Source organism: Zeus faber, assembly GCF_960531495.2.
Source record: "Zeus faber genome assembly, chromosome: 6".
Taxonomy (NCBI): Eukaryota; Metazoa; Chordata; class Actinopteri; order Zeiformes; family Zeidae; genus Zeus; species Zeus faber.
This window is the reverse complement of record NC_137201.1, coordinates 28,709,842-28,734,605: the sequence shown is the minus strand read 5'-3', so window position 1 is coordinate 28,734,605 and position 24,764 is coordinate 28,709,842. Positions and strand designations below refer to the sequence as shown.

General features: G+C 43.7%; 2 protein-coding genes across 7 annotated transcripts in view; both read right to left on the bottom strand.

The window, feature by feature from the left end:
* LOC307231243 (suppressor of tumorigenicity 7 protein homolog) overlaps positions 1 to 10,837 on the bottom strand; it is a 59,336-nt gene extending 48,499 nt beyond the window's left edge. For 4 of the 6 annotated variants that reach the window (XM_080001862.1, XM_080001863.1, XM_080001864.1 and 1 more), the window contains exon 1: positions 5,071 to 5,206. In XM_080001862.1, coding sequence (XP_079857988.1) covers positions 5,071 to 5,157 — 87 coding nt within the window. In that variant the 5' untranslated portion in view covers positions 5,158 to 5,206. Of the gene's footprint in view, positions 1 to 5,070; positions 5,207 to 10,704 lie in introns of those variants that run through there. The other 2 variants (XM_080001866.1, XM_080001867.1) reach the window with 2 other exon arrangements.
* Positions 10,838 to 11,493: 656 nt separating this feature from the next.
* Positions 11,494 to 24,764, bottom strand: part of LOC307232188 (F-actin-capping protein subunit alpha-2) — a 30,454-nt gene continuing 17,183 nt past the window's right edge. Inside the window, exons 2-10 of the mRNA XM_080003105.1 lie at positions 22,356 to 22,419; positions 20,619 to 20,670; positions 20,007 to 20,070; positions 18,655 to 18,861; positions 17,073 to 17,152; positions 16,314 to 16,392; positions 15,870 to 15,941; positions 15,213 to 15,275; positions 11,494 to 12,649 (exon numbers count right to left, since the gene is read on the bottom strand). Of these exons, the coding sequence (XP_079859231.1) occupies positions 12,509 to 12,649; positions 15,213 to 15,275; positions 15,870 to 15,941; positions 16,314 to 16,392; positions 17,073 to 17,152; positions 18,655 to 18,861; positions 20,007 to 20,070; positions 20,619 to 20,670; positions 22,356 to 22,419 (822 nt within the window). The 3' untranslated portion in view covers positions 11,494 to 12,508. The remainder of the gene's footprint in view (positions 12,650 to 15,212; positions 15,276 to 15,869; positions 15,942 to 16,313; positions 16,393 to 17,072; positions 17,153 to 18,654; positions 18,862 to 20,006; positions 20,071 to 20,618; positions 20,671 to 22,355; positions 22,420 to 24,764) is intronic.

Sequence of the window (24,764 nt, the reverse complement as noted above, 5' to 3'; positions counted from 1 at the left end):
TGTTTTATATATTTTGTTGGAGTCATCACCATAGCAACATATCGCTTGTTTGGTTTTGCCGTTGTAGCTCTCCCTCACACCGGGTTTCCACCCGTGCAGTTTAGAAAGTGCTGTTATCCCGTTCCTGTCTAGTGTGTTCCATCTGATCGCAGAGTTAGTTGTTGAGCAACAATAAACAGTTTCCTCCCTGGCATAGAGAAGTTCCCGTTTTCTACTTGCAGCCATGTCTGTTGTTTGCCGTTCTTCCGGAAACCTCCATCTACTTCGACTAATGACTTCCTACTCCAATGGGCATTTTTTTCTCTGCTACACGCCCCCCCGATATGCTCTGCGTCCCAAAGACTCACGTTGATACAATAACAATTTTGTTGACAGATTGTTCATTTCTTGTCAAAGACAAAATCTTAAGCGATTAAATACTTATTAGCAATTATTAGATAGTCGATTAATTGTTAAAATCCCTAGTAGGTACTAACCAATGCATCCCGGGAACACCCCACAAAAGCGCGTTTTTGAGATGCTCTGACCCAGTCGTCTAGCATCACAATGTGATCCTTGTCAAAGTGGCTCAGATCCTTACGCTTGCCCATTTTTCCTGCTCCAAACACATCAACTTTAAGAACTGACAGTTCACTTGCTGCCTCATATATCACCCCTACCACCCCTTGACAGGTGTCATTGGAACCAGATGAGCAATGGTATTCACTTCACCTGTCAGTGGCTGATCGGTGTTTCTAACCATGACGTACTGATTTATGTCGTGGTTTTGGTTTCATCAGCCAAACACCGCAGTGACAACCATCTGTGTTTTTGAAGTGTAGCTTTACGAACACTACATCAGTTCCCATATGGCAGTATTACACACAGTGGTATACACTCGGAATCAGAAGATCTGAAGCGCCACACTGTGTTTTTACAATGGTAGCTTAGGCTTTATTTGGGCTTGCTAAAACTGAATACTTACCTCCTAAAAAAGCTCAATGCATGCAGCTTTAAACCAAATAACAAAAATAATAGCACTAATCATCCATGCATTTTAGCTCCTACATTGTGTCCATGCCCCACTTATTCCTTAAAATACTCCCCACCCCCTGCCTGAACGGAGGGGAGCAAGTACCACCCAGAGAAGACTATCCTCCAGGTTGCTAGGCAACTAAATATAACCACGTTGTGTTGTGGCCATCTTTCAGAGTGTTGTGGCCATTATGAGAGGAGAGGAGAACAGACAGAGCGAGAGGAGGGGGGGATGAGGGAAGTCATTTATTCAGAAACGTTTTACAAAATACAGCCATGCTTGAACTAGCGTTATTTGGTTGTTTTTCCTACCAGTCTGCGTCTTATTTTAAAATCTTGCCTTTTCTTGATCTTAATGGCGCTTTAACAGTAATTTGACTCAATTTATCAATTTACTTGCTAGACAGTTCTAACCGAGTGAGTACCTGCTTGTTTGTATCATATCCACACTTATTGCCAATGTCACACAATGTTCGCCTCTAGATTAAATGGCCATCCCCAAAGTACCATCACATTACATACATTACACATTACCAGGTCTACATCACACCACTACTAGATCAGCTTACCTAAAAATCGACCTTGATTTGCAAATATTAAGTACTCAATCATAACAGCATTAATAAAAATGGAATAATCTAGACAAAAACGTTGCCAGCACGATTTAATTGTGTATGTCCCGTGTTCAAAGTATCCTGGCTGGGAGCTTCCTTTGTCATCCACTGATGACATGCAGCTCTGTCCCAGAATTCAACTGCTTTTTCAAGCATTTTAGCAACCAAATAGATATGGTGTTTTGGTCAAACAGGACATGAATTATGGCTGGTTATCTGCTGTGGTATCTAGTAGAGTGGACCTACCAACCACAGGCTGCTGGTCGTTTTTTCCCTTAGCTGATTGTGAACACATTGTTCCGTCTGAGATCGGAACAACGTGGGGGAGCAGCACCTGGTTCTCCTTTAGTATCCGGAAAACCAAAACACCATTTGCCCAAGCACTGGCCATCTGTCAACCATGTACAGACAAACCACACCGCTTCACAAAAGACAGGTCAGTCCAACACTGGGTCTATTCAGGGCTGTTCAGCTAAGTATGTCAGAGACATTGTGATATGGATATGGACACTACAGACCCCTACTGGTAGAACAGAGCCTTACGCCGTTACAGCTCATGAAATTAGTTTCTTAAAATTCTAGAAGGTAGGCAATCACAGCTGACATGCATTACTTAAAGTAAATGCAAATCCCAAATAGGATTGAAAAAAAATATTTTCCAGCTATATTATTGTATAGCAATAGTATTTTTTTATTGTTGTACAGTACTCTGTGACAGATTAGAACATATTGGATGCTGTGACGTGTCAATGAACCCTCTCTATCAGACCAATATGATACATAGACCACTATCAGTCTGGTGAACGACTTCTTTTCAACAGTAGATGCTTATAAATAACAAACAACACCAACTTTTTGGATAGAGTGCTGGTGACCCACAACACCACAACACACTCCAACTCTCTCTGGGTTCAGAGTAATTTTCCCACACCAGGCTGGGCATTGCTGCATACAGCAACTGGTAATGCCAGGCTCACCGACCTAGAGGAGGGATAGAGTTCCACGCAGATGGCTTTAAATCCACACAGACCCAACAGACTATGAGTGAGGCGTACCCTTGTGGAGAGTACCACACCTGAGAGAAAAAAAATAAAGGTACCAGATAGAGCATAGTGAATATACACAAAACAAAATGCAATATACACCTCGTAATATATAAGAACAACTAGTTATATTTCCTCTTTGCACTGAGAACACGCGATGAATAGAACAATTGAGTTAACTTATTATCTGTGGTAGCTTTGTCACATAATTTGCACAGACGCAAATCAAAAAAACGTCCAAAATTCAAATCTGTAGGAGCTACGGCGCATTCAAATCTAGCCCAGTGTCTGTGTCATTCATGAAAGCGTCCCTTTATGTAAAATAGGTGCTAGATGGAAAATATCGCAGCTTAGGTTAGGGAAATCATTGCCAGCCACCAGCCTCACATTTCACTGCAAAATACTAGGCTGTAAAATAGTAAACTAGTAAAAGCCACTCTGGCCACTTGATGGAAAATGTCAAATGTTGCCCTCAAGTTGTAGCATGTGTAAATCCAATGATATAAAAGGAAAAATGTACAGAGCAAAGCCCTCACTGATGAAATAACAAGTAATCTTGAGTATATTATGAGCTGGATTTGTTTTTGAAAATAGAGCTGGGCACTTTGCTACATACATCTCTGCCACTTACAACAGTCGATTGACCTCTGCCAATTGCCCAGATTCATTGCCAGTAAACGAAAGAATCAGCCGCCAACCACCGTCAGCTTAATAGACTTCTTAAGGGTTAACAATTATACACAGACAATTATGTCACTTTACATTAAAGATCGATTGCTTACATCGTTTGCTTGAAAACAAAAGCGAGACATTTATCAGTCATACTGGTCCATATCCGTCACCAATGACAAGTGGGGATTGACGTACTGTTATGACTGGTTGAACACGAGACAAAAAAAAAAAAAAAAAAAAATCATACTTTCTTAACTATGTTTATCCCCTAAATATTATTATTTAGAGAATGAATACAGTATTGGGAAAACTCTTAAGGCTATAAAAGCTTTCTATCAATCTTACTATTTATGAAATTATTTTTTTAAGCCAACCCTTCACAGATGCAAGCTGCTCCTAAGCAGGATGGGTAGTGACCCCTACCCAATGTACCAGTAACCGGTATACCAGTATATTTTGGCTAGCAAGAAGTCATAGTATCTCGTAGTCCGATTTCAAAAGTGTTAAGGTCAGATAAAGAGTGAAAGAAGCTTTGAAAGTTTGAGGTCGACCAAACCAAGCATTTAAATGAACTACTGTACTAGCTTCCTTTGCCAAGTTTTCCAAAACAACTGTTGTCCATATGTGTAGTGGCAATGACCTTTCACCCACTCAGCCAAACCCATCTCTACACGACTGGTCTGAAGCCGAGAGAGCACAACGCCTGGGGTTTTGGTTGGTTTACCCTTGATTATCACTTGGGAGTTTTCTGGGGGAATGGAGATCCAGGTAGCCAATAGAAACCCTTGTGACTCAAATTAAAACGCATAAAACTCTTTTGAAAGCACTGACATTGAAAGGCACATAGAAACATCTGTCACGCAGGGCAGCCCGCCTTGGCCAAAGGTAAGGCAGACATTTCTGGCGGAGATCATGTTTCCCCAAGTGGCAGACTGATTCTAAATAAAGGTCCCACTCTAGTCTGATCTGGCTCCGTGGTGCTTGGTTAGTCAGTCGATGCCGCGGCTCCGACATCTATCGGGGACGCACAACCCTTTCTCGACCCCCATTTCTGAATTGCAATCACCCTTTGCATTTCTTGACTGGGTTTCAAGGCTTCAATATACTGACGGTGATGGAGTAGTATGCGTAGGCTGAATCATTCTTCAGTTGGAAATTATTCTCAACACCGAAAGACAATGTGAAGAGAAACTTCACTCCCATAACACAGAAAATAATTTGTTATGAATGTATGCATCTTTCTAAGCTTGTTATGATATGACAATTTCACAGATTTATTTATATACTTGTTATCCGAGAACAAGTCTCCCCAGCTCAGAAAATGCTTTGCTTTAAACGTTGTGGAAATGTTAAACATAGCCTTGTTTTTGTTGATTACAGTAATTCATTTTCTAGGGAAAATCAATTCCCGGAAATATGTCTAAGCCATGCTAAAATGTCTGGATACGGACAGAATAATTCACCATTCTACTAGAACTTAAATGTGACCCACCGGAGCAAAACCCGACATGTCACGTATTTCTAAAATCACCACGAACCACCAAATAAGCTGAAAATACCTTTCTTGAATGAAAATTCAATTTTTCCAGATTTGTGTTCCTTTGTGAGTTTTCTTAATCTCTCAACGTATTTTCAAAACCGAGTTTGATTTATAAATAGGAGAAAAATGTTAAACCTTGGAGTTAAATATTCCTGTTAGATTACATGGGGAAACGCAGTTCACTTACCGAGAAGCAGAACAGTGCTGAACAACGCCGATCGATCGTTTCCCTTAAAGTGACCGTCCAGCTAAAGATCATTCCTCCATATTCCATGTGATGTGAAGTCACAATGTGAAACTGAGATAGAGTTCAACCTTTAAATGTTACTCATTTGGATTCATGGTTATGTAGGGGGCGTATACCAACGAAGAAGAAAAGCTGATGTCACTTCCATAAACAGGACAGGGATCCTTTGGTTTCACTTGTCTGGGAAACTTTCATCTCTGTGTTGTTATGGATTACAAGAAGCGGTAGGCACAAGCTCTAAATCAAATCACGGACCTTAATCTGTCCAGACTCGGAGAACATTTCAAACAGCAGATTTCAACCTGAACGTGACGATGAAACTGAATATTTTCAAGAACCACAGGAGGAGACTGACGACACGCCCGTTGTTACAACGGAAGAAGGTGATAAGGTGATGAGGTCGATGTGGTGATGTAGATTATAAACAAGTAGCAATGTACAAGATTCTCATTAGCTGCGAATGCAGCCAGGGAAAGAAAGAAAAAGATATTTGGCATACACACATTTATATATAAAATGACACACCGAGGTTGATATACAAAAACTAATATTACAGACTGTACATTATGTTGTGTTTGCTCTTAAGTAATTCCACTTTTATAAAACATGTAAATTCTTACTGTTAAATAAAAGCTTTTTTTTTTTTTAAAACAAAGATGTCGTGTGTCGATGATGCTGTTTAACATTCCTTATAAACACAAGAACAATGCAGATATTGCCCCATCCAGCAAGGCGTCAAGTTCCCATTCAGCAGGGTGTCAAGTAGCCATGTGGCTCTGTTGGTCCCCCAACCATTTGCATTCTGGGAGCTGGCAGAATGAAGCCAAGTGTGGGGAAAACTTTGAGGGTGATTATCTCAGAAACACAGTTTGCCGCACCCTCATCATTAACAAGTCATAGCTTTACAAATATTTGTTTGATTTGCACAAGAGACACTTTGTTTTGAAGCTCTGATTCTTCACTTTCAAATTACATGGAGAAAAAAAAAGTCAAACGGCATCAAAAGTATCTGAAATCTGCAGTGGGTCACAAATACTAAACATGTATACCACTCTATCCAGCCCCTTTAGGGATCTGGTGGGTGGTCAACATGACAAATTACAATCAAACCGGTGAACATGAAAAGCCAAAATTCAACATGATCTTATTTGGTCTGTTGGCAAATAACTAGTTAACAATAATTAAAGTCCCTGTAAAGTTAATTCTGAGATTTGATTCAAAACACATTATACATGTTGGGAAGTAATTGTTTAAAACATGTGAAAAGACTGAACAATGTGGTACTGAATTGTGGAGTTAGACCGCTATACTGTTTTTGTGGTCTTGATATTTTGGGTGGGCCCAAATCATTGACAGGTGACGTAACCCGTTCCTAACTAGCATGGCCCTTCCCCTAACATGATATAGGAGTAGAGCGCATTCATCAGTGGGTCTCTCGCTCAATCGCGTTGAGTTACTACAGCCTACACTAGCTTGCCTTCTAGCTATGGCGCCTTCGTAACTCAAGTGCATCTTCCCTGGATGATACATAACAGCTTGGTCTCCTTATTTAAACTCCCGTTCTGTTCCAAGAGTGGTGGGTCCCCCAACTCCGTGCGCTGTCCCGGCTCCGCACAAGCCCGGGAAGCGGGGCTCCACCTGGGCGCACAAGGAGCCGGAACAGAGTCCCGCTGTCCAGGAGGCCGTGGAGCTGGGGGAGCCACCACGCCCCCATATCCCATTTTTAACCTTGGAACAAATTCAAAACGACAAAAAACAGCCTGTTATTGGTTTTCGGATTTGTATATGTATGTATCGGATTAGTGGTATTTGACACTTGACAGAGGCTGCACCGCTCCCGTGATTGGACGTGGTTTCACCATCTTCAGTGGACATGCCCCCAGCGTCTCAGAGCAGAGAGAACTGGCTTTATTTTTTATGTACATAGCGTTTTTTTTTTTTGTTTTTTTTTAAACACTCAAATTTGGCTGGGTGGTAAATAACACATTTTTCTGTAGTAGAACATATCTATTGTTGCTTTACAGGAACTTTTAAGACTAAACTGTCATTAAATGACTATAAATTGCTTTTTGACATTGGCCAACAGTGAAATGCACATGCAGCCAGATTGGACTTCATTTAGTCAGCACGCTGACCATCTTGTAGAGATCTACATCTACAGCGTTTATCAGTAGGAGCCAGGCCTTAAGCTGACATTCATCTGGGATCCCGAAACACAAAAGGCCGGCTGTTTGCTTTTCAGCCGGTAGAACAAAGAGGAGGATCCATGTTAAAGGCTATGAGGAGGGTCAAAAAATGACAGTTTGTTTGAGTACTATGTGTGGGAAGCAAAAGAGTCCTCCAACTGTTTTTTTAAAGCATTTAAATAATGAAGTGTAGTCAAGAAGAAGTCTAGGGAGCCTAAGGGGGAAGTGAAACACTGCACATGTAGAAAGTGAAACGTTTATGGAGTACTTTCAGTCAGCACCGGGTCAGTCTGAGTACAAGAGATGAGGAAATCAGGAGTTTCTGCCAGAGTCACAATGATGGGGTGTTTCAATGAGTCACGTCTTGTATGTCGCGACTCAAATCTGTCAAGAGCGGCCTGATGCCGCTGTGAGTCAGATTATAAACTGTACATTAAAATGTTGCACATCCAAATTGGAACCTTAGTCGTTTTCATACACACTTCTCATTTCTTAAAAGAATCAGAAGCCCCTTTCCCACTTGCACTGAAAGCCGTAAATCTACAGGCAATGTTCCGGATTGGCGTCATGTGTGAAAGGGATCGGGTCTGGGTGTTCCGTAAAATTTGTTCTGTAAATTTCCCTGCTCTCAACCTTGTATAATTTCCAGGAAAATGCCGGTACGGCGGTGAATGGAAGTGTGTGTGGATGGGAGCAGTAACATTGCCTTAAAGTAGGGGTGGAGCCGAATCAAAATAAAGCACAAATAGTGGGTTTTTAACGAATATTTATTTTGTACAAATATCAAATAATGTAATTATATTTCGGGAAGGGAGAGAGAAAAAAAAAAAAAAAAACATTGGGGAAAAATGAAAAATAAAAAATTCTTAAAACTTCCACTCAGACCCTAGATGAGCCTTTTAGAGTTAGAGGTGTGGTGCCGGGATGTCAGACAGGGGGAGGGGGAACGGGTGGAGAACGTTCATTCTCCAGAGGCAGAGAGTGAAGGACAGGTTGAAAATGATCACACCAATTTAATAACACTGGGTTTAGGGTTATTGCGTCCGGGAACAGGGGCTCTGTCCGCTCTCAGTCAGTGGAGGGATCGGAGACCGTCCAGGTGGGGCGGGGCGACTGGACTCAAAATAAAACCGATTCTGTTGCCTCGTCTCGCCTGATATTAGATTCCTCTTGTGCGACCATTACATAATGTCTTCGTAACATCATCTATGTGGGGAACCGACTCCATACGGAATTTTTCCGTAAAGGAGGCCAATGTGGGAATGACAACCAACTGCCTTTTCTGGATATTTTTTTTTATCCGGCAATGTTACAGATTCCACGTGAGAAAGAGGCTTCACTGAAATCTCTCGTCTTAAGGGTCGCTAAGCGCGCACCGGCGGTCATTTCGATTTTGAACGCTGACAAACTCTCGTGAGAGAATATTAAGGCTGGTTTGATGTTCTCTTCAATCTCGGCTCCGACCACGCACCGGAAGAATCCCAACGTGCGCATCCCGGCCACAGGACCGTGCAAACCAACCATTCTCACCATCCAGTCCCACCACTGATGCCACGTCGGGGCTGACACATACTGTAACTTTGATGGGTATTTCCAAGGATGTGACTCATGTCTTCCAATGATGCCACACACACACACACACACACACACACACACACACACACACACACACACACACACACACACACACACACCCCTTGCTAGTACCGGGTTGGACCCCCTTTTGCCTTCAGAACTGCCTTAATTGTTGGTGGCAACAAGGTGTTGGAAACATTCCTCAGCGATTTTTCTCCATATTGACATGATAACATCACGCAGTTGCTGCAGATTTGTCGGCTGCACATCCACGCTGGGAATCTCCCGTTCCACCACATCCCAAAGATACTCCATTGGATTGAGATGCGGTGACTGTGGAGGCCACTGTAGTACAGTGAACTCATTGTCATGTTCAAGAAACCAGTTTGAGATGATTTGAGCTTTGCGACATGGTGCATTATCCTGCTGGAAGTAGCCATCAGAAGAAGGGTGCACTGTGCTCGTAAAGGGATGGACATGCTCAGCAACAACACTCAGGTATGCTGTGGCCTTTAAACAATGCTCAATTGGTACTAAGGGGCCCTGAAGTGTGCCAAGAAAATATCCCCCACACCATTACACCACCACCACCACCAGCCTGAACCCTTGATACAAGGCATGATGGATCCGTGCTTTCATGTTGTTTACACCATATTCTGCCCCAACCATCTGAATGTCGCAGCTGAAATCGAGACTCATACGACCAGGCAACGTTTTTCCAATCTTCTATTGTCCATTTTTGGTGAGCCTGTGCCAATTGTAGCCTCAGTTTCCTGTTCTCAGCTGACAGGAGCGGCACCCGGTGTGGTCTTCTGCTGCTGTAGCCCACCTGCTTCACGGTTCCACGTGTTGTGCGTTCAGAGACGGTATTCTGCAAACCTTGGTTGTGACGAGTGGTTATTTGAGTTACTGTTGCCTATCTATCGTCTGGAACCAGTCTCCCCCATTCTCCTCTGACCTCTGACACCGACAAGGCATTTTCGTCCACGCAACTGCCGCCCACTGGATATTTTTGGACCATTCTCCGTCAACCCCAGAGACGGTTGCGCGTGAAAATCCCAGCAGGTCAGCAGCTTCTGAAATACTCGGACCAGCCCGTCTGGCACCGACAACCATGCCGACGTTCCAAGTCACTTAAATCCCCTTTCTGCCCCCTTCTGATGCTGGGTTTGACCTTCGGCAAGTCATCCTCACCATGTCTACAAGCCTAAAGGCAATGAGTTGCTGCCATGTGATTGGCTGATTAGCTATTTGTGTTATAAAGTGGCCGGTGAGTGAGTGTGTGTGTGTATATATATATATATATATATATATATATATATATATATATATATATACACACATACATATATACACACACATATATATATACACACACACACACACACACACACATACATATACATATACATACACACGTCTATCTATCTACAAACATACGCGCGCGCACACACGCACACACACACACACATATATATATATACACACACACACACACACACACATATATATATATATACACACACACACACACACACGTGATATAATGCAATGCTCTGGGATGAGGACCAGTTCGCCTGCTCAGGAGGGGAAACTGTATTATTCTACACACGACGCACGTACGTACATAACGCACAGGGCGCGCATGTGTCCACGCATGAGGACTCCCGTTCGCTCCCACGGGCTGCTAACAGTTAGCCATGCTAGTGAAACGCCAGCGCAGCGCTGCGGGAATAGCGCTAACTTTTCGAATAACTTGGCGAAGGGTTCGCGCCGCGCACACTTCACCGGTTAACGCCCCCCACAGACCTACCTTAGTTGGATTCCAGGTGAAAGCCGGGTAAGTCCCCGCTCGGCGCTAGCATGTCTCCCTCTGCGTGCGTCCACACGGGCGGCAGGCAGACATCTGTCCGGCACCAGACTGTGGACGTGTCTGCTAGTTCGGCTGCTAGGCTAACGCCACCCGCTCTGATTAGCATGATGCTAATGCTACCGGACCGTCCCGCTTGCGGTTTTTTTATTTATTTATTTATTTATTTAATTTAATTTAAATTTTCGGGGGGGGGGGGGGGGTGCGAGGTTTTGATCCCAGTGGCGGTGATAAATGAGACTCGACACCGGTCGGAGGTGAGAAAACGTGTGTGGAACGTTTCACCGAAGGCCCAGAAAGTGTTGATTCGCCCGCCTCCGTCGCTAGTTTCACACCTGAGACCGTTGTCCTGCGGCTCATTAGATGAGACGAGATGCAAATATATAAAAAAAAAAAAACTATTAGAATGTAAATTACCGTAAAAAAAAAAAAGTATAACACATAAGTGACGATAACCTAAAATGAAAACAGCTATTTTTAAACATTACAAAAAAAATAATTTATTTATCTTCATATATCTATATATCTATCTATCTATCTATCTATCTATAATGGAAATATAACTAAAACAGCAACATTTAGGAATGGCATTATTTATATTTGTGGCCAACAGCTGCATGTTTGAACCCGCTGGTGTGAGGCTGATCCTGATCAAATCATATTTTGCATTGACCATTAATCTTCCATTTCACTGAATAAACTAGTAGAGAAGAAAAAAAAGAGCGAGTCGGCAAATAGAAAATTTGTCATTTAATGCAACATAATTGTGACTGAATTACAATTAATCTCATGGAAATAAATCACCAAAGCGACAAACAGGAGGTTGCATACAGGTATATATTACAATGTGCCTTGTTATATTTTACAGTCAGGGTTAACTTTTCTTTTTAATAAAAATATGCGCCGGGCGGGGCAGGGGGCGGAAGGTGAAATTTAATATTTTATCTTAACTCTGAACATGAAGCACATTACGCTAGCGGTTAATTCGTGGTTAATTCAGCCGGAGCTCCGCTGTCCTCGGAGGGTGGAGGTTATTCGGGCAAAGGGACGGTGCGTGGAACCCGACGGAGGAAAGAGGATCAAGTGGGGATTTCTGTGCCAAAGTCGCCAGCCCATGAACACAAATAACCTTTTTTTTTGTGTGTGTTTTAACCCAAAAGGTTCAGCAACTGTGATGAGGAGGGAGTTGTCTGTACTCAGCCAAAAATATCCAAAAGGTGTTATGTGAATAAAGACATTATTCTCGCCCCAAAAAATATATATTTGTATTCACCGTAATCGCAATTTCATTTTTTTTTTTTTTTTTTTTTGTTAATTTCCCACCAGGTCAAAACAAAAGGTGTGGCCTCACAAACACAATAAATATTGCACACTTGATATTTATTTAATAAGGGCGTGGTTTTCGTTACATACGAGTGTCCGTCCCCTCTCTCCTGTGTCTCGTGATATTTTCCCCTCACATTGTAAATTTCCCCCAAAAAAACCCGTCTCAATCATGGTCATCATTTCATCTACAATACACAGAGGATTTTGCCGCGTCTGTGTACGGAAGAAACAAAATGAATCCCTGAATGTGGAAATCGGAAGAAGTGTAAACTCCTGTAAGACCAAACCTTTTCTTATTCCCTGTTTGTTTGTTTTGTTATTTTTTTTTTTTTAAATCTAATTTCCTTACATAGACGATACAACTATCCAGTCATGCAATGTTGTTGTCGTGTTCTCGGTGGTTGTGTTGTTGCGCTGGGCTCTAAGCGTTCTGCATCTCCTTTCCGATCTTGTAGCTGAGGATCTTGTTCCAGTCGATCTTGGTGCGCGTGACGGGGAGCTGGCGGCGTAAGGCTTTGAAGGTAGTGTCCGACATAGTCTGATAATTCTCATTGATGGCGGTCTGTGGGCAAGAGCAAGAGACAGCGAGAGAGAACGAGCGAGAGAGAATGAACGAGAGCGAGAAAGAGAGCGAGAAAGAGAGCGAGAGAGCGAGAAAGAGAGCGAGAAAGAGAGCGAGAACAAGAGCGAGAGAGCGAGAACGAGAGCAAGCGAGAGAACGAGAGAACGAACGAGCGAGAAAGAGAGAACGAACGAGCGAGAAAGAGAACGAACGAGCGTGCGCGAGAGAGAAAGAGAGAACGAACGAGCGTGCGCGAGAGAGAACGAACGAGCGTGCGCGAGAGAGAACGAACGAGCGTGCGCGAGAGAGAACGAACGAGCGTGCGCGAGAGAGAAAGAGAGAACGAACCAGCGTGCGCGAGAGAGAGAACGAGTGCGCGAGAGAACGAGCGTGCGCGAGAACGAACGAGCGCGAGAGGGAACGAGCGAGAGAGAACGAGAGAGAACGAGAGGGAACGAGCGAGAACGAGCGAGAGGGAACGAACGAGCGCGCGAGAGAACGAGCGAGCGCGAGAGAGAGGGAACGAGCGGGCGAGGGAGCGAGCGAGCGAAAGGGAGCGAGCGCGAGAGGGAACGAGCGCGAGAGGGAACGAGCGCGAGAGAGCGAGCGAGAGAGAGCGAGCGAGAGAGAGCGAGCGAGAGAGCGCGAGCGAGGGAGCGAGCGAGGGAGCGAGCGAGAGCGCGAGCGAGCGAGAGCGCGAGAGAGCGAGCGAGAGAGTGAGCGAGAGAACGAGAAGCGAGAGCGAACGAGCGAGAACGAGCAAAAGAGGGAGCGAAAGGGAGAGAGAGAGAGCAGGAAGTAAAGAGGGAAAGAAAAAGAGAGAGAGATCAAATATCACAATGAGAACCAAGTCACAGCACGGATGCAGAGACCACTTTTACCCCGTCACCTTCCTCAACATCAAGCATTGAGCACATTACTGTTGCGGAGCGTGAAGAGCATTTTAGAGATTCCCACATCATCCATCCTCCTCCAACAGAAGACACCCAAACAAACTTGCCCAAAAAGTTTCGTTTCAAAAAGTTCCGTTTGTGTTCATCCGCAGAGATTACTACCAACCAGCCTAACAGTATCACCAAATCAGGCTTCGTAGTCACACTTTGTTTCCCTTTTTTGGGGGGGGGGTGTTCAATTTAAAAATTCAGAGAGAGAGAGAGACAGAGAGAGAGACTCTCGCCCTTTCATTGTGATGGAGTCTTTCCCTCCCGTCTGTTTTTGTGCCCGACGGCCGCCGTGGCAAAGAGCTTTGAGAGAACTGGACTTTTTGTTATTGCTCCTCCAGACAGCGCTGCGCCCGCGCCGATTTTCCTGTGTTATTATTCCAGATCTATTTATTTTAGTTTCCTCCTTGTACTAAACAACAGTTTTGAGTAAAAACTGGATGTTTTTGTGTAAATACTTGACTTGTAAATAATGAATCCTGCACTTCTGGAACGGGGAGACCGCATTTGCCGCATTACGTCACGGTCCATGCACGCACTAGTATAATCTCATAGAGAAAGATTTTGATTTATTTTATTTCCTTAAGTTTCTTACCTGTCTTGACTTGACTCTCACTCAGAGATCTGGAGCGGAGTTATTTTTTTATTTCTCCTCCCGACAGCGGTGCGCCGCCCCGGTTCCCGTTTGTTTTTGTTTTTTTTTGTTTTTTTTTTTTCATTTTAGATCCATTTATTTTCGTTTGTTTCCTACACGTGTGAAACAATTTTTAAACAACTGAGTTCGGGGACTGTCCCGTTCCGCTCCTAAAAAAAAAAAAAAAAAAAAGCCTGTGTGAACCCCGTCGCTATGGGACCAGTAAAAACCGGACGTTTTTGTGTAAATACTTCCCTTGTTAACAAAAAAAATCCTGCTCTTCTGTAGCAGGAAGACAGCCTTCGCCATTACGCATTACTACTACATTACGCTCTCAGATTGGGATTTTGCACGTTCGCCCAAGCAGCGCAAAGAAAACGCTCTCTGGGGCGAGCGCATGCAGCTCCCTTCTTTTGTCACTTGCCAATTTGCTTGTTGGTTCTGATTTGGCTGCAGCAGATTCTTGCTCCGCTCTCCATTGTGCATCTTGTCACCCCCCCCCCCCCCCCCTTTTAATTCACCGTGTTCTGATTGGCTCAGGCTGCACGCAGAGGCCTCGCTTCACCAGCCAAAACCGAGATGGACGTGCGTGTATTTTGATAAAACTGGACAAGTTTATCCCCCCCCCCCCCCCCCGACTTAAAAAAGGAAAAACAAGACCAAGAACAAAATGTGCGCTTCTTGTTATTGTTGACAGAACATTTTCACAATACCTCATGTTCGAAAATAAAATCAATGACGGACGTCGGGCGCAGCTAAAGGCCACAAAGAAGACGTTCACTGTATTCCGACCCCGTGTAATTGGCTCGTCGGATAAATCCGGCGAGTGTTGACAGGCAACCGCCGCCGCCGATCCGGTGTTTACAAACGCCGGAGCGTCGCACAGCTTCTCGCGACGAGAACAGAGGCAGGCCAACGGACAACACCCCCAAGGTTAAATAAACCAGCCAGAGAATAAATAGCACAACCAGAGAATTGGATTACTCGCCTGGTAGTCGTTCTCTGCAGCCTCCATGATCTTAATGAACTCCTTCGCAGTTGAAGCCTCGTTCTGTGGAGAAAAAGCAAGAGCGATCAGGGCAGGAGAGCGATCGTCATTTCTCCAGTTTTACACTGGCGGCGTCACATTCGGACGCCCCCCCCGCCCCCCACTTTAAAGCGCAAAAGCAAAGCTCTTGTTCAGGCGGCTCAAAATAGGAGGAACATACATTGGAATTAGATTAAAAATATATATAAAGAATACGTTTCTGTTATATTGGCCGTGCTAATGAGATTTTTCAACTATGGGCACATGTTAAGATCTCAAACAGAAAACACACAATTCAGGTCCATGAATAACCTCCATCTCAACGTGACAGTAGCTGGAGTCTGAACCACTGATCTGTGCTGTGGCCGACGCTTGAATAGACTGGACGTCAACAAGGAACTGGAACCGACGAGACTCGATTAAAACAATTAGATTCTCCCATTTGTAACAATTACACAAGGCCAGTAAAAAAACAAGATGCCGTTCATTAGCCCTCCGAGGGGACGAGGCTGAGTATTCTAACGACCATTTTAGCTTGCACTGCAAACTGAACGCTAACCGTCGTTAAATAAATATAGATTGGGTGAGGAACATGGTAATAGCAACATGAATGCTCACAGAGATAGACATGGACTCCTGAACCTCTTTGTGGCTGACCAGCTGCACGTTTCCGTCTTCATAGTAATGGACCTGAAATGGCAGAGGCGTGTTCACGTTTATTTGCGGGTGTGAAAACGATGAAAAATTCCTCTTTTTTTTTTTTTGCGCTTCCCATTTATCGTAAGCAAAAAAAACTTAAATTCACTTAAATTCGACGCACGCACGCACACACACTTTCACAAACATTCTCGCTTACACATGAAAGCATATGCGTATTCACACATGAATGGACAAACATATCGATTGACACCCAAACACTCCACATGCTTAAAACGCAGATATAAAAATTCTCTCACTCACACACACACACACACACACACACACACACACACACACACACACACACACACACACACACACACACACACACACACACACACACACACACACACACACACACACCTGGATCTTCATGATGCCGGCCACCTGAGTGTTGGAGGGGGCGACGGTGAATTTCCACTCTGACCTCCAGCGGCCGTTCCTGGGTGGAGGAAAATGAAAATGAGAGGGCACTCACTCAGTTCACTCAAATCCCGTGTGTCAGAGCCCTCGGTGCTTGACACGCGGCTTTGACATATTTTGTGCCGCGCGCACCCTGAGTGCAGTGTTTGGCTACGTGTGCTATTAAGGGCCCTCTCCAAATTCCCTCTTTTAAATGTAGTTCATTATTGTTATTACACGTCGATAGTCAACTGAGAAAGGCACACACTCGAGCGATGGGATCATTTCACCAAGTTATAAGCTCAGTAAAACCCACCCGTAAAGAGGATTGGCGCAGTCCTTATCCAATTAGATTAACCAGATCAGGGCCGGCTCAACAAGGCTAATGGGGGGGGGGGGCTTCCAGAGTTAATGCCCATTACAGCAACAGCCTTTGAAGCGTCTCGTATTTAAAGCATTTAAAGCGTCACTTGATTCCGTAATTGATTCGATGACTGAAATTATACGCTCATGATTTCTTTGAATCATGGAAGGCCTCTATAAATAATCATTTTCCAAGTGTAGTCCACTGAACACCACAGTGTTCCCTTTGTCGTCGCTGGGTTTTGTTTCCCTCCCCTTCTCAGGCAAAGGCAACGCACAAGTCATTCCCAGGCCAGATCTGTCGGCAACTGCAAAACAAAGCACGAGCAACGAGAAGCAAATCGATGCGGAACCTACCAGAAGTTTTTGGGTTGAAACTGATGGCACTCGATACACACGATGATGGTTTGATGTCCGTCAATGCTCTTCCCGTAAATCTGCGGTCAAAAAGGGAAAAGGTTTCAGGACCTGCGTCTTCGGCGACTTACTTCACGGGAGGGGACGAGGGGCGGCGTCCGTGGGCTTCAGCGTGTGTGTGCTTTCACATCGGATGTCGAGGGGCCACGGCCCTCAGCTGGGTCCATCTTTTGCCCGCTGACTCGCCAGCAGAGTTTGGTGATTCTGCCCCCTGGTGTTTAAAGTAGGTACATGAAAAATAAGAGCGTTGCGTCGATAATGCGATCTTATTGCTCAGCTCCACAATGCATAGTCACTTTTGAACAATACATTACATTGTTGTTGAATCGACGGCTCTTCCTTTAAAGATCATTTAGCAGTTAATTAAATATTCTGTACTGACAGAATAATAAAGTTGGTCTTAGGTGCTTAGATAGTAGAAATATTAAATAGCTGTCAGGTAGGCCACACATTAAAACATTTTTTATACTTTGGCTGTGCGCTCTACAGCGACCTATACTAAATTTCATCCCATAACGACCGCTGTTTGGCTGGAGTCACACAAAGCCTTCACTCAAGTCGAGATATTTTCAACTCAAGCACTTTCCGGTGTGATTGCATCATTACTTTGACTCTTCATGAAAAAAAACACAACTGCGGCGGAGGTGCAAGCAGCGCTACTGCGGCGGCGAAGAAGCAGCACTTGCACCCTGTGTTTGTGTTACATGAACCGCTGTTGAACAAGCTGCTTCACAGGTTACGACGCCGCACTGAAACCACTGTTTACAAACAAACACTCCAAACCCCGAAGAAGATTTAAAACTTCATTAGGTACGCAAACATAATATATATATAAAATAATTGGTGGCACGGCTCCCTCCTGACGCAGAGCTTTTGTTTGCACTAGAACAGAACGGGTCACGAGAGCGGTTATGAGTGCTGCTTCATTAAACTGAGATTAAGTGCCGTCTCTGTCAGAGCGTATTCCAATAAACCGCGAGAGAACTCAACGCGTGTCGCTCATTGGGCTCATTAACAAACAAACCTGCCGGCGCTGAACACCTTCATGCTTTCTGCCGCTGCTTTGTTGTTGATTCATGTGCCGCCTGCTGGTCCGTGCTTTGTTGTGTTTTGTTGTCTGACTCAGTGGGTGTTGTTCCATGTGCTGTATGATCTCTAATGTGCGTGTGTGTTGCATGTTTCGTGTTACAAGGCTGAACGGACGCGGCTTAACGACGCCCAGTCAAGGTGTAAGGCCCGACCGTAATTGTAATGTTTGTCCTGGCGACAAGCCTTTTTGCTTTGTCTTGTTTGCGATGGTCTGTATGCTCGCATTTCAACAACGGCGTTGTTGACATTTAGTTTTTTACTCTCTTTACGGAGCTTTTAGGGAACTACAGATCTGTCATACTTATTGGAATGTTTGTTAATATAAAACTGCCCCCATCAAAGACACTAACACAAAAAATAAAATCTAAAATCACATTTATAAGCAACAGAAGAGAAGGCGCTGGGGGAAGAAGAGAGGCCGAGGGGGCCTTACGGTGCAGACTCCATTGGGGTAGTGCTCCTTGACGTAGGCCCTGACGGCGGAGTCCACGGCGCTCCTCCAGCCCTCGATGGAGCTGTCAACGTCGTGGGGGCGGGGGTCGCTGGCCTCCTTTCGCAGGTGGTCGAACTTGAAGGAGATCTTGTTCTTGGGGTCCAGGACCCTGCCGTTGCCAAGGTCACCATGCTCTGTGATTAAGACCTAGCGAGAGAGAGCGGGAGGGAGGGGGAGCGAGAGAGAGAGAGAGCGAGATAAATAATGCAAGAAAGAAAACAGCAGAGGTACAAGAAGGGGCATCAGGAAGTGAGAGATAGAACAGAGAGGGAAAGACGACATGGTTTGGATAGTGAGGCAGACAGAAGCCATTAACCTCAACGTTGGCTCCATTATGCGTCTCCCAGGACGGTGTTCCTCATAACAGAGCGGGGAATTTACAACCGTGATGACACGTTTACATAAGATCCTGCAATAATGACTCAACAGGTTCCTGCAGTTGTACTCACCCTTCTTCCCCATTCTCAAACAACAGCTGCAACACAAGTTTGTATGGAGGTTTCACGCCTCAGAATGGAGAGATAATCTAATGAAGTAATAAACTGAACAGCATACACTTAGATCATTAGCTCCTGAATTTCCCCCCAGGGTTTAATAATTATCCAATGGCAGTTTTGGTACATCTGTAATCCTGCCCCACACCCGGTCGTCTAGTAAGCAGAAGGTTGCTGGTTCGATCCCAGGCTCCTCCTGGTAGTGTGCTGATGTGTCCTTGAGCAAGACACTCAACCCCCTAACTGCTCCGCGGGCGCCTCTACATGGCAGCCCACTGCACCTAGATACATCAGATACTAGGATGGGTAAATGCAGAGAAATTGCAAATTTCTCTGTTGTGGGACTGATAAGGGTAAATAAATAAATAAATAATAAAAATGTATCCATCTCTCGATGGCAGTTATTATTTCAATATTGGGACAACAAACCATTGTCAAACAATATTTATGGGAGAACATGACTCATTTGGTCCATGTAATCGGTGGAAATCCTGATAATATTTTCCAATCTAACTTAGGGCTCACATTACAAACATTAAAAACGGTGGCTAGACTGCAACCGATCCTTTCCGCTTAGAATGGATGGGTGGAAATCCCTAAATATATTTACTTTTCACTTTATATTACAGAACAAAGAAAGAGATTCACATTCTAGTGAAGGAGGCAGCCATACAGTATATTTACACAGAATATCATACATCCCTAAAGTGTTTGTTCTGTGCCTTAAAAGTGACTTGATAACTTTCCTGTCCATTGACCAATTCATTCCTTGATTCACCCCCCCCACTGCCAACCCACCTGTTCTTCGTAGCCGTCCACTTTCACCGGAGTGAACTGGTCCACGTTGTACTGTGCAAATGCACTGCAGAGAGAGAACATAGGAAGCCAACAGTTTCAGTTTTCTAAACTAGCTGTACCAGATGAAGGTTGAATGACCTACACAATGCATTAATCAAATGTGCAAGATTGATGCATTGCGGGAATTTCGATACTTTGACAAATCTAGGTGTGTATATCCAACTCTTATGAAACATTTATGACCACATTACATCGCAATGCATTACTATTCAGTACAGAAATATTCTATGGAATTCCCTGCCAAAGTTCATTACCAAAAAATAGTTAATCTATTCTGATTTCTGATTTAAGTTAAAACTGAAGGTCTGCGCAGTAAGAGTAAATGTAAATGCAACTTTTTTTTTTTGTTGTTGACTAAAAGCTAGGTAGAGATAGAGATATTTACTTTAAAGCAGTATGTAAAAATTGGAAAATTTATATCAAAAATAATCATAGGAACTAGGTCTAGGAACCTGTATCCACTTCAAGGTACTGGTACACGTACTGGCTCTCGTCGACATGATTCCACGTAGTTCGGAGCAACATGATAAGGCGAGCCGAGGGTAGACTTACTGTGCTGCACCTTCCCTGAGAAGATTGTCATTGTTGAGCAGCAATCGTACATCTGCAAAGAACAGGATGGATGTTGGAGAGAAGAGAAAGGCAGTCAGATATCAGGGAAGAGGTGAGAGACGCGAGACAAAAACAAGGGTGGGCCGAAGAGTGGCAGAACTTCGACTTCCTCTGATGGGGATTTAGATAGTTTTAGATAGCCCCTCTTTTGGGTACCGCCTATTCATTTTTTGATAACGTAAGCGATACACACGCGAGCAATGGGGGCTTCCATGCTATAGAACACCAGCTGTGTTATTCAGTAACAACAGTGATTCGATTGCTACTAAGGTCAGCCAGTTCCTTTTTAATATTATATTATTAATTTTCAGGTTGTTTCAAAGTCAAAAACCATATTAGAACAATGTCAAGTTCTTCCCCCATGTTCCCCCGCCAACATGTTAATGGCGTCACTGTACTTCCGTCAACGCCGTGGCCAAAGCAGGCCACGAACGACCCCTTTCATCGCAGGGATTACCAGCCGTCCGCCAAACTGTGATTACAGATAAATTTACCCATTTAATCTATAAAGATATGCGGCCGATTAACATCTCGCAGGCGTCTGGATTTAAAGATTTCGCCCCCGAGTTTGGGCCAAGGGGCACATCCCAAGCCGAGCGACCATCCCCGACAGCGTTGGAATTTCCTCTACTACAGAGGTTCCCAACCGCCGGGCCGCGGTGCATTCACGCTGATCGGAGTTGCGGAGCTGTTCCGCAGGGGAACCGTGCGTAACGCCCCCCACCCCCAAACATTTTAAAATTGTAATAGATGTTCAAATATATTCAAACTTATGTGTTTTTTCATAATGAATATTCGAACGTGATTTTTGGCCAATGTTGACAGCCCTAGTGTTGAGTGACGCTCGCTCGCCATTGCTGTCGTAGTTCACTGGGAGCCCGAGATTTTCCCACACGGCTGATTTAAAAGAAGCAGGCAGCTCCTGTGTGTCAGACTCATTCGCACTCGCCACAGTGTGACTGACTCAGTCAGACACCAGTCAGCTTGAGCTGAGCTTTGCACGTTGCTAACCGCTTCCGGGTATTTGGTTCCGCAGCTTAAGGTTTCCGGGGGGAAAAGCTTGCTTGTGAAATTTGGTTTCCCATTACGTTCACACATAGGCTACCGCACATAGGCTACCATTTTCTTAATATTTGGTCTTCAAAAAGTATTTTTCCAAAAATTTGTCTCGAAAAGGGGAGTCGTCTGATAATCAGGGTCTACCTATATTCGGATCAATACGGTATGACCATAAGATCATTTGGAACGGAAATGAATTGCTACAGAGACCAGGAAGCTCACCTTTTCCAAAACACAACACAGAGTCTAACATCTCGTTTTAAAGTGTAACGTGTGTACCTATTCAAACACCACATTTTCCCCACAGTTCCACAGTCAATCAGTGCATCAGACAGTGAATAAGCTTAGTGTATGAAGAGACAAAAGGGACGTGTGTGTGTGTGTGTGTGTGTGTGTGTGTGTGTGTGTGTGTGGTTATGAGGAGGTAATAAGGGGCCAACAGTTCCTTCCTAGTGCTCTTCAGATATGAGCATTCATCAAGGCAAGAGGCTACAACTGTTATGTCATTTACCCCACACACCCAAAAAATATACATTGACGTATGTATACACATAAATCCACGGACACAGAATTCACATTTACATTACACACACTACACACACACACACACGCACTGACCGTTGAAGACTTCATTGAACTCTCCTGGTGGAGCGTGAATGACGAAGTTGGCTGCGATGCGTACCTAAAACACAACAACCGATTAAATCACTGGATGTAGACCAAAACATCTGGAACAAAACACTCCAGCTTGTTTAATAGAGCTTTTAAAGTGGAATACAATCAACAGAAATAGACAATTAAATCGTTAATGGCAAACATTTGTACCAGAGTCACCATCACACTATCCTCAATAATCATCAACCAAAAAGTATTTATATTTACTTATATGATGTCAGCATGTTTTTTAATTCAATTCCTTCAATCCGCTGAGTGCCGATAACGTCTGTTTTTGAAAGCAACTTGCGAAAGCCTATTCCCTTTTGACCGTAAGACTTTCACCGAACATTGACATTTTTTGTAGTAGCATCAGCAGAAATAATCAGTCACTTCATGAGAAACTGTCTTCCTATAATAAGTGTACTACATAAACCACCAGTTTAAAGAGGAGCAAGTCAATTCAAAACATCACTTCTGCGGAGAAGCCACATCCATCCCAATCTCTAGAGATAATTGTAAAAACACTTATTCATAAATTCTTATTCTGCAACAAACAGACAAGACCTATCCACATAGCGGTTCTCTGACGCTTGCACACAATCAGAATTGGGCAGATAAATCAACTTAGGACTAGGCAATATATCATTATAACATGATACAGTGGTACCTCGACTTACGACTGTAATTGGTTCTATAAGAACGGTCGTATGTTAAAACAGTCGTATGTCGAAGAAATTTTTCCAATATACACCACGCTTAGTTTCAATGGGAATCATTGCCCTTTTCTTTTTCCCATCATCCTTCTTCTTAGGACTCATCATGAAGGGTGAAAAACAAAACACACAGCACAAACACAGTAAATATGAAAAAAATATGGATAAGCCACAAACTACATGCACACACCATATAGGTCGCCCGCTGACTGACTGCTGACTGGCTGCTGACTGGCTGCTGACTGGCTGCTGACTGGCTGCCGACGCGCCAACTGCAAATTTCCACGCTCCTATCTTGGAGCAGTCGGTCGCAAGTCCATACAAATTTTCGCAACTATTGCTACTCGTATCTTGGATTAGTCGTAAGTAGATGCAGTCGTAAGTCGAGGTACCACTGTATTGTGATGACAGATATCGTAATATCGATAAATGTTGTCTTTAAGGCTGCGTTACAGTAAAGAAATGCAACTTTTTGAACTTCATAGACTTTTCTCGCAGTTTAATCAATGCCTCGACCTCTTTGGTCATGAGCTCCCTTTTGTGTAAATGTTATGAAAGCACCAATAGTCAGTAGGGGTGCAACGGATCACAAAACTCACTGTTCGGATCTTATCACAGTATCGAGTCGCGGATCTGATCATTTTACAGATCCACAAAAAAGAAAACAGGAAAAAAAACAAAAAAAAAAAAAACAAAGGGAGACAAATATAACTTTGCTTTCCACTGATTCTATTCACTGAAAGCAAGGAACTTTTGCCCATGGTCTTAAGTGAAAGCAACATACAAGATGTCCAATGTTCAAATTAAATCTTAAAATATATAAAATATTTAATAATCAATTGTTAAATTAAAGTGCAATATGAGGTACGCATGATACTATCTTCCTTTAAACATGGTAGTGAATGCAAAAATATGATAAGATCTGCCACCAGTAACAGTTACAAGTTACAGTCGATTTTGTAAAGAAGTCTGCATCTCTCAATACACATTGTATTTGTTTACTAGCGGCTCTTGACTGCTCCAATATGGCGGACACACAGACGCATAGCGGTGACATACAGCAGCTCATTCCCGACATTTCGCAAAGTCGCAGCAACACAGCGTGGCGTACCGTAAATCAGTCACTGTGCTTCAGAGTAAAACACAGCACACATCCGTCTTGTTTATCTTCTTTTCATTGCAACTCTGCGTCGAGATTAAGGAAATTAGGAAATATATCCTGGGCCCAAAGTAACAGTGGCAGTAAAACTGTATTTCACTACGATGGTTAAATTTTGCAATTGATCCGCGGTTCACATGGGAGCCGAATCGTACAGATCACGGATTAACTACATTCCATTCCACTAATAGTTATATTATATTGTCAAATTATCAAAAGTATTTGATTTTAAAATAACACATAAACTGATATTGCTCTTCAGGAGCCTGAAATTTGCCCCAAAGGTTTGCATCATCAGATTTTATTTCACATGATACAATAACAGCTAAGTACAACCAACCAAAAAAATATAATGACAACCCTAGAATTCACCAACAGAGGGGACAGTCTGACTGTCTGTCCCTCTCTACCCCTCTTCTCTTCATACTGCAGTGCTGAAACACTTCCTGTTTCCAGGTCACATGATCAAACTGACAGCGAGCCGGCTCACCACCATAT